General features: G+C 39.8%; 1 protein-coding gene across 1 annotated transcript in view; it reads right to left on the reverse strand.

The window, feature by feature from the left end:
- Window positions 1-724: 724 nt before the first annotated feature.
- Window positions 725-12,598, reverse strand: part of TMCO1 (transmembrane and coiled-coil domains 1) — a 53,584-nt gene continuing 41,710 nt past the window's right edge. Inside the window, exon 7 of the mRNA XM_032422244.1 lies at window positions 725-1,304. Within this exon, the coding sequence (XP_032278135.1) occupies window positions 1,206-1,304 (99 nt within the window). The 3' untranslated portion in view covers window positions 725-1,205. The remainder of the gene's footprint in view (window positions 1,305-12,598) is intronic.

Here is a 12,598-nt window from a genome sequence, read left to right on the forward strand (position 1 = left end):
GAAGAACACATGCATCTAAGGAGACTACTGATCAATGTATGTATTTGTTACCAGAGTAACCACTTCATACAAGATTTCCAATTTCAGGGATTAGGCAGGGGAAGTTCATGATAAAAGCATCCTCTCATCCTTTACAAAGGAACACGGCAGGAACTAAAGGCCACTGTGACCAAAAGGAAGCTCTGCAAGACTTCCTACTTCTAACTATAACCTTGCCTCCAGGGGAGGACTAAGAGTGCCTTGCCCAGAATCCCGTAAGTCACCCAAGGGTTTAAAGGGATGCCAAGCCCTCATTTTTATACTCCCATGAGTTACTTCTCTCCTTTCCTCTCATGCTTTCCACTTCTTATAATAGGACAACTCTATATTTTGAGCTTATACGGCAAGTATGATAAAATAGTACATTTAAAACTTTGAGTTTAGCCCTTCCTGGCCAATGTTTATGTTCAGATTACTAAAAACATGTATCTAGGGGGCGCCTGGGTGGCTCAGTTGGTTAAGCGGCTGCCTTCGGCTCGGGTCATGATCCTGGAGTCCCGGGATCGAGTCCCGCATCGGGCTCCCTGTTCGGCAGGGAGTCTGCTTCTCCCTCTGACCCTCCTCCCTCTCGTGCTCTCTGTCTCTCATTCTCTCTCTCAAATAAATAAATAAAATCTTAAAAAAAAAAAAAAAAAACATGTATCTAGGAATATGGTACAAAACAGATCTCACCTTGTAGATGAAATAGCTAAAATTTTGGCGTCTTTATTGATCCTGGGTCATATATTTGGCTTGGAAACAATGTACAACAAATAGTTCCAATTAAGATATCACAAACTAAATTTTTCTTCCAGATCTCTAAATGCTCATGGAGAGCCAACTTCCATGGTACACGGCACACAGCACAGACTTGAGAGTCAGGCCCACAGAAAATATCCATGTAGGCCAAACAAGAAAGATGCTATTTGCTTCTCATTACATAAACAATGCCTGAACTTATCTAACCAACAAACTTATTTTTCTAAAAATTAATCTGTGACTGAAAGTACTATCATGTTTGCTGGGTGCCATTCTCATTTGAATCATACCCAAAAAGGCTAGAAATAACTCAGCACTAGAAAGTGGCCCAAGTGCTAAGGTTGTCTATGGCTCTTGCTACAAAATAGTTGCCAGTCTAATTTGAATGTTTAAAAAGAATGACAGGAATTACAGGGTTCTTCTTGATTTCAAGAGAACTTCCCAGAAGGAGGTGGAGGACCAAGAAATCCACCTGCCTGCTTGGTGGCAGCTCGTGAAGGGGCAAGACCAAGAATCTTCTGGATGTTCTGTGAAGAAAACAGAATTAAAACTGGGTTTTAATATGAGATAGACAGAAGAGTATTTATATAGATCCCATATGAAGAGAGGGCATATAAATTAAAAGTACCATTATGACCTAAAATAGGACAATTACTACCATGTTATTTTTTAAAAGGCTACAACACAATGGAGGTCATAAGACAGTAAAAGCCCTCTCACCTAATGTGACCTTGGTCCACAACCAAAAGAAGCTGATTTTTTCAAGTGGAGAATCATTAAAAGAGGTAATCTTTTATTTCAACTCGAAGCATATAAAGTATATTCATTAGCTGTTTCTTAGAGCAAGGCCTTTTCTCTCAATATGGATCATCAGCTGAATTTAGTCATTACTGCACCATCTAAAGCCGAAACTGAAATACTCAGTTTCAGTTTTTTCAGAGTGGTAAGGGATCTTAGGTTCCTGCAAAGCAATCTGAGTCCAGAATCCCCCTAGATTTCTAGCACCTCCCCTCACCTTTTCACTTGTCTCATTATATCCAATTCAGCAGTTTTTTCAAAAATTCACCTTCATTAAAGTAGTTCTCATAAAAATCACTTTTTATATTCATATTTTATTACTTACTGTAACATTAAATTACATAAATACAACAACAAGTAAAACCAGCATAAACAGTTTTAGGATAGATACAGGCTCTTGAAAAGCAATGACTCACCTGGTAGGAACAGACAGGTGTGGGCATAGCACAGAGCAAACCATGAATGGAGAGTGTGATGCGGGGATTAAATGCTATGCCTTTTTAAAGAGGGAAGTGAGAGGGTTTGTGAATGTGGAGAGCTTCAGTTAAAGGTCAGGTGTTAAGATTTTGTACAGCATTCATAAGAGCGGAAAACTTTAAAGATTATCTACTTTCTCTTGCTCAATTCATTTTGTATTTGAGGAATTCCAATGAAAACCTGGAAAAGTGTGATGGTTTGTCCAAAATTATAAAGTTAAATGAAGAGCAAAGTCAGAATTAAAACCCATGTGTTTTGATTCATAATCGGATGGATGCTCTTACACAGTACTTCCTATGTTAAAGTTCTGGTCTTCAGAACACACTCTACCCCGTTGGCAGGCAGGTGAGCAAGCGCACATTCACTCAGCAGTTACTGAGCACCCACGGTACATAATGCACCATGACAATACCCATATCCAGCCTTCTCTGAAGTGTATACAATCCCTCAGTCCTTCATCATTGGGAATGAGGACTGCTACAGATTTGAGTGTTTATATTTCTGACATAGCACACTGTCAGAATATAACAGAATATATAAAAATGAAGACACAACTTTAAGAACTCATTCAAATTATATTTATCACAAAAACTTCATTCATTCATTTATCCATCCACTCACACACAACACTGCAGCTTGTGCTTTCTTTTTTTTTTTTAATTAACATATAATGTATTATTTGTTTCAGTGATACAGGTCTGTGATTCCTCAGTCTTATATAATACCCAGTGCTCATTACAACACATACCCTCCCCAATGTCCATCACCCAGTTACCCCATCCCCCCAGCCCCCTTGTGCTTTACTTTAAAAAGAAATCTGGGAGGAAGCTAAGAAAAAAAAAAAATCAATCATTAGATCAGGCTGCTTCTCCTTAGTAAAGCTGGAGAATGTATTACTTTTATAATAAAAATAACTCCTTCATGCCTACTTCTAAAAAGGTGTACAAAACAATAAGACCAAATGATATAATGTCACTAATTTCCCATTTCTTTTATTTAATCAGTAAGTCTTTACTAACCACCTACAATATATCCAGCATTAAGCAAAGCACTGTGGGAAATGACTTTAAGATAAAATTTGAAAGAATAAGACATTACAGAATTAGCTATGGATAAACACATTTGTCTAGTTAACAAACACAATAATACAGTCTAGACAAAATATACTAGACATCCTTGACCAGTTATTCTGTAGAGACAGGGGCCAATTAAGTGAGTCCTTACCATTTTAGAAATAAAGACTAGTGTAAAACCTCTGATGCCCTTTAAATTACAGGTTTACTGTAATTTAAAGAAACAACTCAAAGGAAAATAGGAAGTATTTTGAAGGGTAGACTGCTGACGTCTTTTTTTTTTTTTTTTAAAGATTTTATTTATTTATTTGACAGAGAGAGACACAGCGAGAGAGGGAACACAAGCAGGGGGAGTGGGAGAGGGAGAAGCAGGCTTCCCGCAGAGCAGGGAGCCCGATGTAGGGCTTGATCCCAGGACCCTGGGATCATGACCTGAGCCGAAGGCAGACGCTTAACGACTGAGCCACCCAGGTGCCCCGACATCCTATTTATGAAATAAAAGCATCTAAATGACTACTGGACACAAGTCCACTGCTCTAGATGGGGAAGAGCTCAAACAGCAACAAAAACGTTAAAATGGACACACTTTATTGGCAAGGCTGAAGTTCATGGAAATCCAGGCACTCTATACTTTGTTCTCCTGTGGCTCTTGTCACAGGCTTCCTTTGGGAACACTAAGTTTATCAATGTTACATTACTCAAGTATTTGTATTTTACTATAAATGCTTTCTATGTACTACATGCAATCTTATCCTTTAGTGAAATTCTAAACAATCTGTTTAAATTCCTATAGTTTCACAAATGAACCCAGGGCTTTTGATGGTTTTCTTAGATAAGATTTTCTCTGCTTCCCTGTCCGTGAAGTCTTTTTGGTGTAAGAGCTAACTGATGCTCTCAAGATGCAAAAAAGATGGGTAAAAAAGAAGAGGTCACCATTCTCTCTCCACAGTAGTAATACCATCCAACATTTCTATGCACCTTAAAGTTTACAAATAGTTCTAAGGACTAGATGCCAGTCCTCAGTTATCCTTGCTTTGGAGATGAGAAAGTTGAGACAGAGAGGTTACAAGTCAGGACGTGAACTGACATACAACTCAAAGTACAGCTTTCCTCTCTTAAACCACTCTCTAAGAGATCATTATCTTAGTAATAAAAAAGATCTTGTAGCAGTCCTGGCCTATAAAAACATTCTGTTATGAAGATTACGTATGAGCACATGAGTATGTTACATCATTAAGTAAATAAATGCAGGGGTGCCTGAGTGGCTCAGTCAATGAAGCGTCTGCCTTTGGTTCAGGTCATGACCTTGGGGTCCTGGGATCGAGCCCCGCATCGGACTCTCTGCTCAGTGGAGAGCTTGCTTCTTCCTCTGCCCCGCCTCCCCCTGCTCATGCTCTCTCTCTCTCTTAAATAAAATCTTTTAAAAAAATAAATAAATGCATATAAATTCAAACCCACAAAATGTACAACACCCAGAGTGAACCCTAAAATAAATTATGGGCTCTGGGTGACAAAGAAGCGTCACTGTAAGTTCACTGACTAGAACAAATGCAGCGCTCTGGTGCTGGGGGTTGTGGTTGGGGAGACTGCACACATGAGGTGGCAGGGACAAGATGGGAAATCTCTGTACCTTCTGCTCAATTTTGTAGGGAACCTAAAATTGCTCTAAAAAATAGTCTATACAAAATGCATATAAAAACTAAAGAGGGTGCCTGGGTAGCTCAGTCATTAAGCGTCTGCCTTCGGCTCAGGTCATGATCCCAGGGTCCTGGGATCGAGTCCCGCATTGGGCTCCCTGCTCAGTGGGAAGCCTGCTTCTCCCTCTCCCACTCCCCCTGCTTGTGTTCCCTCTCTCGCTGAGTCTCTCTGTCAAATAAATAAATAAAATCTTAAAAATAAAAAAATAAAAATTAAAAATAAAAACTGTAAAGATATATAAAAAATAACAGTTTATATATCCTTTTCTCATTCCTTGTCACCAACTTTTTGAAATATTGCTAAACAGGATAATTTATTAAAAAAAATTTTTTTTTAAGATTTTATTTATTTGTCAGAGAGAGAGAGAGTACAAGCAGGGGGAGTGGCAGACAGAGGGAGAAGCAGACCCCCCGCTGAGCAAGGAGCCCGATGCGGGGCTCAATCCAGGACCTTGGGATCATGACCCGAGCCGAAAGCAGATGTTCAACTGACTGAGCCACCCAGGCATCCCTATTTTTAAAAATTTTTTTAAAGATTTTATTTATTTGAGAGCGAGCGAGCAAGCACGAGCAGGGCAGGTAGCAGAGGGAGAGGGAGGAGACTCTCCACTGAGCATGGAGTCTGCCACAGAGCTCGATCCCAGGACCCTGGGATCATGACCCGAGCTAAAGGCAGATGCTTAACCAACTGAGCCACCCAGATACCCCTAAACAGGATAATTTAAAATAAAGGTGAATATTTCTATGGGTGCTATCTCAAAGGGCTAGGCATTGTTCTAAGTACTTCACATGAATGTTCTCATTCAATCCTCACAACAGCTCAGTGAGGCAGGCTTGTTATCCTTACATGCAGATGAGGAAAAGAGTCAACTGTCAGAGTGATTCAATAAATTCTTACTGAGCATGACACTGTAGCAGATACTTTTGTATACATTATCTCCATTATGTCTTTCAACAACCTTATCCATTAAACTTGACCTGACTGCTTTCCTATAATCTCTTAATTCTCCTCCAATTTTTCAGGGCTTCTTAGTAAGATTTAGCTTAGAGATATGCATTTCGCTAAAAGACAAAAGCTTTTTTTTTTTTTTTTTAAGATTTTATTGATTTATTTGACAGAGAGACAGCGAGAGAGGGAACACAAGGGCATAGAGGGAGAGGGAGAAGCAGGCTTCCCATGGAGCAGGGAGCCCGATGTGGGGCTGGATCCCAGGCTCCTGGGATCACAACCTGAGCTGAAGGCAGACGCCTAATGACTAAGCCACCCAGGCACCCCAAGACAAAAGCTTTAATATATTATAAAGATGATATGGAAGAATACTTAATATACATGCAAAATACAGTAAGATTTGGTAAGGTTATAGAAAAATATAAAACAATTATTTTGAATTTCTGTTCTGTCTTGTGTAATAGGGTAACAACTAAGGAGTGTATGTTAGAAGGGAAAAACAAAGGAAAAACATTTTCCCATAATCATGCCTTCAATTGGCAGGAAACCCAGAAAAATACCATTACAGGATTTGCGTTCCTTCCTCTTTGCAAAGGATAAGAACCGGTGATCAAGAAAAGGAAGTTGTTGGTTGCTAACTGGATATTTTGGGAAGACCCAGGTCACTAGCCATAAACACATTCTGCTAAATGTTATTCCTTAGTCATTTAACTAAAATAACTCAGCCATGGCAAGCCTTAGTTTATTCTTTGTTAGTTTCTCTGGCATCAAACAACCAGCCTTCACTTCCAATTGATTACAATTTCTCATCAAGTTCCCATAACATAATCTTTACTAGATCCATAAAGCTGTATGGAAATCCGATCACCTCAGATGGCCCCACCCAACAACCCTAGAGTTTTCACATTCTATCTAAATTAGATGTTTTAGAGAATGATGTAGAGATGAAATATTTACTGAGAACAATGGCAGTACACTGGGGTACCCAAAACACTACTGGGTCAGCAATCAGAAGACTTGAGTCCCAGTACAGGCAAACCAGGCAAAGCAGCAATAAGGCAAAGTCTTCTCACCTTACCGAATCTCAGTTTCCCAACCCCCTGGAAAGAAGAGGGATCACTAGATCAATCACTTTCAACCCTTTAGGCCACAGAATCCTTTCTTTAAACAAAATCTCATGAAAAAACCCTCTACAGAAAACAGATAAAATACTGTTAGGGACCTGAGGCCTCCTGCTGGGCCCTTCAAGCTTCCCATCAAGCACCTTCAAGAAGCCAAAGTCCCTGTGGCTCTAGCATTCTAGAATGTGACTATGTTCTAACAAATTATATTGCAGATTTCAACACACATCTTGCAAAGTGGAAATCAAAATTCTGAAAGGAACATGAGCACATCAAATCTGCACTAGAGTAATGCCACTTCCTTTGTAATGCTGATGAACTTTTCTGTCCTAGGTTGTCTAAAGGCCTTACTTATAATAAAGGTCTTTTTTTTGAGGGGTGGGGGTATGTCAGGTGATCAAGTGACAATCCAAATCTCTGTCTCTCTCCTAACCATCTTTCCAGTAAAACTTCCCTTAGATCCCGTTTAGCCCTTTATCTGAGGATCAGTCAAGGAGAATGTTCTGAATTGTAGTTTAGCGCAGGAAGACAAGACGTATGTTTGTATATTATATATGTACTCACGTATGTAATGTATTTTTAATCCTGTAACGAATGGTAGGATGTGGCTGGTACAGAGTGGGGTATCTAAAACTCAGAATGAAACTTAAGTCGCACTGGTTTGAAAAACCAAAGACAGGGATTTGGGTGACCACAGCAGCTTAAAACTGAGTGAGAAACTCTTGGAAAACAGTTAACAGAGGAGAAGTTCACAATTACATTTAAACTCTGCCCAAATCTCTTAAACTATGCAAGTGTGAGACAGCTTTCAAGTCGCCCAGCTGAGACTAAAATAACTGAGATTTCAGGTACTGCCTACAAGAAAGGAGACAGAGTATAGAGTTTGAGTGCCAAGTTAACTTCCTGCTTAACTAAAAAACTGAGCACTCTTCCAAAGAATAACAGACACCTATCATAACAATGTCCAAGATACAATCCAAAATAATTAGATATACCAACAAACAAGAAACTTGACCCATACTTAAGAAAGCAGGCAACAGAGTCCAATCTTCAGATTATCCAAATGTTGCAATCAGTAGATAAGGTTTGTATTTTAAGGCAGCTAAATAGGGGCACCTGGGTGGCTCAGTCGGTTAAGTGTCCGACTCTTGGTTTCGCTCAGGTCATCATCTCAGGGTCATGTGATCGAGTCCCGCATCAGGCTCCGTGCTCAGCACAGAGTCTGCTTGAGATCCTCTCTCTTCCTCACCCTCTGCCCCTCCCCACCTCTGCTCTCAAGTGCTGTCTCTCTCTCTCTCTCTCAAATAAATAAATAAAATCTTAAAAAAAAATAAAGCAGCTAAATAACTATGCCAAAGGGCATAAAGTATGTTCATAATAAATTAAGAAATAGGAAATCTCAGCAAGGAAAAATGATAGCAAAAAAAGAACAGAATGGAAATTCTGGAACTAAAAAATATTATATCAAAATTTAAAAATCATTGTGTGCACTTAAGGTTAACTCAGATGAGGGATGACAGAGAAGTCAGTAAACTAAACACAGATTAACAGAAATTATCCTATCTAAAGAACAGAGAGGAAAAGATTTTTAAAAATTGAACAGAGCTTCAGGGTCCTCTTAGACCATACTGAAAAGACAGACATGTAAGAAACTGGAATCAGAAAAGAAGAGAGAAGGAAAACTCTCAGCAGGAAAAAAACTCTAGCAGCATTTAAAAAAAAATTTAATACCCTAGGCATATCCAGCCAAACTGCTGAAAACCAAACTTAAAGAAAAAAAAAAAAATCTAAAAGCAGCCAGAGAAAAGTGACACATTATCTATAGGGATACAAAGATATGAAAGACTTCTCATCAGAAACAATGGAGGCCAGAAGATAGTGGAAAGGCATTTTAAAATGCTGAAAGGAGGGCTCCTGGGTGGATCAGTCATTAAGCGTCTGCCTTCGGCTCGGGTTATGATCCCAGGGTCCTGGGATCGAGTCCCATATCGGGCTCCCTGCTTGGTGGGAAGCCTGCTTCTCCTTCTCCCACTCCCCCTGCTTGTGTTCCTGCTCTCGCTATCTCTGTCTTTGTCAAATAAATAAGTAAAATCTTAAAAAAATAAATAAATAAAATAAAATCCTGAAAGGAGGGGCGCCTGGGTGGCTCAGTCGTTAAGCGTCTGCCTTTGGCTCAGGTCATGATCCTGGGGTCCTGGGATTGAGCCCTCCATCGGGGTCCCTGCTCAGTGGGAAGCCTGCTTCTCCCTCTCCCACTCCCCCTGCTTGTGTTCCCTCTCTTTCTGTGTCTCTCTCTGTCAAATAAATAAATAAAAATAAATAAATAAATAAAATAAAATGTTGAAAGGATTAAAACAAACAAATGAGAAAAACCCAATCAACCCAGAATTCCATATCCAGTGAAAATATCCTTTAAGAATAAAGAGAAAATAAAAATACTTTCAGATAAATGAAGATCAAGAGTATTCGTCACCAGCAGACTTACACTATAAGAAACACTTAGAGGGGCGCCTGGGTGGCTCAGTCGTTAAGCGTCTGCCTTCGGCTCAGGTCATGATCCCAGGGTCCTGGGATCGAGCCCCACATCGGGCTCTCTGCTCCACGGGAAGCCTGCTTCTCCCTCTCCCACTCCCCCTGCTTGTGTTCCCTCTCTCGCTGTGTCTCTCTGTCAAATAAATAAATAAAATCTTTAAAAAAAAAAAAAAAGAAAGAAAGAAACACTTAGAAAGAGAGAGTGAAAGACAAAGGAATAATGTGATGCTGTACTATGGGGGACGAACATTAAGCAGCGGCATGCTCAGCTCCTGTTACATTCCACCAACAATTCCGCACTCAGAAGTCTTCTACTCACTACACACTTTCAAGCCTCCATGCTTTTACTCATACTACTTCTGATGCCAAGAATGCTCTGATAAGGGGCGCCTGGGTAGCTCAGTCGGTTAAGCGTCTGCCTTCAGCTCAGGTCACGATCCCAGGGTCCTGGGATCGAGCCCTGCATCAGGCTCTCTGCTCGGCGGGGAGCCTGCTTCTCCTCTCCCTCTGCCTGCCCCTCTGTCTGCTGCTCTGCCTACTTGTGCTCTATCAAATAAATAAATAAAAATCTTAAAAAAAAAAAATGCTCTGGGGCGCCTGGGTGGCTCAGTCGTTAAGCGTCTGTCTGCCTTCGGCTCAGGTCATGATCCCAGGGTCCTGGGATCGAGTTCCGCATCGGGCTCCTTGCTCAGCAGAGAGACTGCTTCTCCCTCTCCCTCTGCCTGCCTGCCGCTCCCTCGCTTGTGCTCTCTCTCTCTCACTATCTCCCTCTCTCTGTGTCAAATAAATAAATAAAATCTTGAAAAAAAAAAATGCTCTGATAAGATTGGAAAAGCCCTACTCATCCTACAAGATAAAACTAAAATGGCCCCTTTGTATAAAATTTTAGTTTCATCCCTTAGCCATTTTGCTTCCATAGCATGTTTTTTTTTTTTTTTTCTGATACCATTTTGTACATGCACACACATACCAAGGGCATCAGTCATACTCTACTATTACTTACGGGTCTGTCTTTCCACACAGATTATGAATTTCACAAAGGTAGAAACCATTGCTTTATTACCCTGGACTCTCAGCATCAAAGAAGAATTCCTGGCATTGTACAAAGACCTGAATCACTCTTCAGCAACGACAGGCAATATTCTAAATAAAGCCTTGAACTCATGCACTGAAACAACTCACAGAGAGATCAGGTTAAGGTAATGCCGAATAATCTGTTCTTCTCACTTACTAGTTAAGCTATCATTTTCTGAACCACCTGCATTCTCTAACTGATTTGAACTTAAATACTAAAAATGAAAACACTCTGCTTGTAGATGAGCTATACATTAATGAACTAAGCTCTAAGTCTTAAATAAAGTGACATATGTTAATGATGAGGAACAGGAGATGGCAGGCATTTGATCTTCTCATTTTGATGGCTTTAAATATACTGACATGACATAATTAGAACCTGCTTTTATACATACACAGGGCACATCAAAATTCTTTGCCCTAAGCAAGCCAAGAGTGAAAAAAAATATTTATTTTTATCACTCTCCTGAGCACATATACCTGTTCAAAGAGACAATGACAAATTCTCACGGATACTTTTTCAGATACAGTCATACATACATAAAGTTATATGTTAAGATATGGGTGAAAAAAGAAAAAAAAATAAAACTCTTCCATTCTTCCTCAGAACCACTAATCCTTTTTGCTTTCAAAGAAAGAGAATTCCATTCATAGGTTTTATAGTTCTATAAATTCATAAGAATAAGCCAGTTTCCCCTTAGCTGTTTACCAGGTAAGTTTACTTGGGTTTTTACTGAGATTTAGAGCACTTTTTATAGAGGAGATGACCATTTACACAATCTATTACTGACTCATAAGAAGAAGAAAATAAAAAAAAGCAAGTACTTTAATTTTGGGAATTAAGGAAATTTCCTTCTATTCTTGAATTCCGTCACTACCCTGGACTAACTTAACACCCCTGCGGGAAGCTGGCAAACCTACCATTTCCGCTGCTGCAAATTCATACAAAAGAAATAATTGGTGGTGTGAAGGTCAAGGCAGCTTAATCATTTAATTACTAAGCACTACGGAATTTTAAAAAAGGAGAAAGATAAAATGAGAAAAGGTAATTAGATTTATTTTCAGTTAACGACGTATCACCCTGTTTCAATCTATAAAAAGCAACTTTATCCTATCTTGGGCTGGGGAACAAATATTAATTTTATTTATTTTTTATTTTATTTTATTATGTTAGTCACCATACAGTACATCATTAGTTTTTGATACCCCAGAGGAGGGGGCACTAATTGATCTTTTAAAAAAATGTGACCCTAAGAACTGCTAACATTCTGTGTCACTGTCTTCTGATTATCATAACATGGTGAGGTTGTCCACCAACCCTCTTTCACCTTTGTGAAAACTGAGACTCAGAGAGACTCCAAGAGGTTGACATTCCCAAGGATACTTAGCCAATAAAGTAGCAACAAGATTCAAACACTGGTGTTTTACCCCAAACACTGTACCTCCTCAACCTTCCAATGCATTCCTCCTCTCTCCCCATCACTTTAAAGTTTCTGAAGTAGGGGGGCACCTGGGTGGCTCAGTCATTAAGCTTCTGCCTTTGGCTCAGGTCTTGATCCCAGGGTCCTGGGATCTCTGCTCAGCAGGAAGCCTGCTTCTCCCTCTCCCACTCCCCCTGCCTGTGTTCCCTCTCGCTGTCTCTGTCAAATAAATAAATAAAATCTTTTAAAAAAAAAGTTTCTCAAATAGGAATGTGTCTTAAAATCTATTATATGATCAGTATAGCATTATTTTTGCTTTCCCTTGAAACCTCTTAAGGCAATGGTCAATCATTTAATTAATAACATCCTAGCATGGGAAAAAATATGTGCAAGATGAAAACCAGATTCACAAATACTTACGTGAACTAGTAATACATCATAAAATTATGTTAGTTTAGGTTCAAAGTTCAACCTTGGTTTCATCTGCTTCTACTCTGAATGACTAATATAATAGAAATAATTTTAGGGGTGCCTGGGTGGTTCAGTCGGTTAAGCGTCTGCCTTCGGCTCGGGTCATGATCCTGGAGTCCCAGGATCGAGCCCCACGTCTGGCTCCCTTCTCAGTGGGGAGTCTGCTTCTCCCTCGTCCTCTGCCCCTCTCCCTACTCCTTCTCTCTGT

This window comes from Phoca vitulina, unplaced genomic scaffold (assembly GCF_004348235.1).
Source record: "Phoca vitulina isolate PV1807 unplaced genomic scaffold, GSC_HSeal_1.0 scaffold26, whole genome shotgun sequence".
Lineage (NCBI taxonomy): Eukaryota > Metazoa > Chordata > Mammalia > Carnivora > Phocidae > Phoca > Phoca vitulina.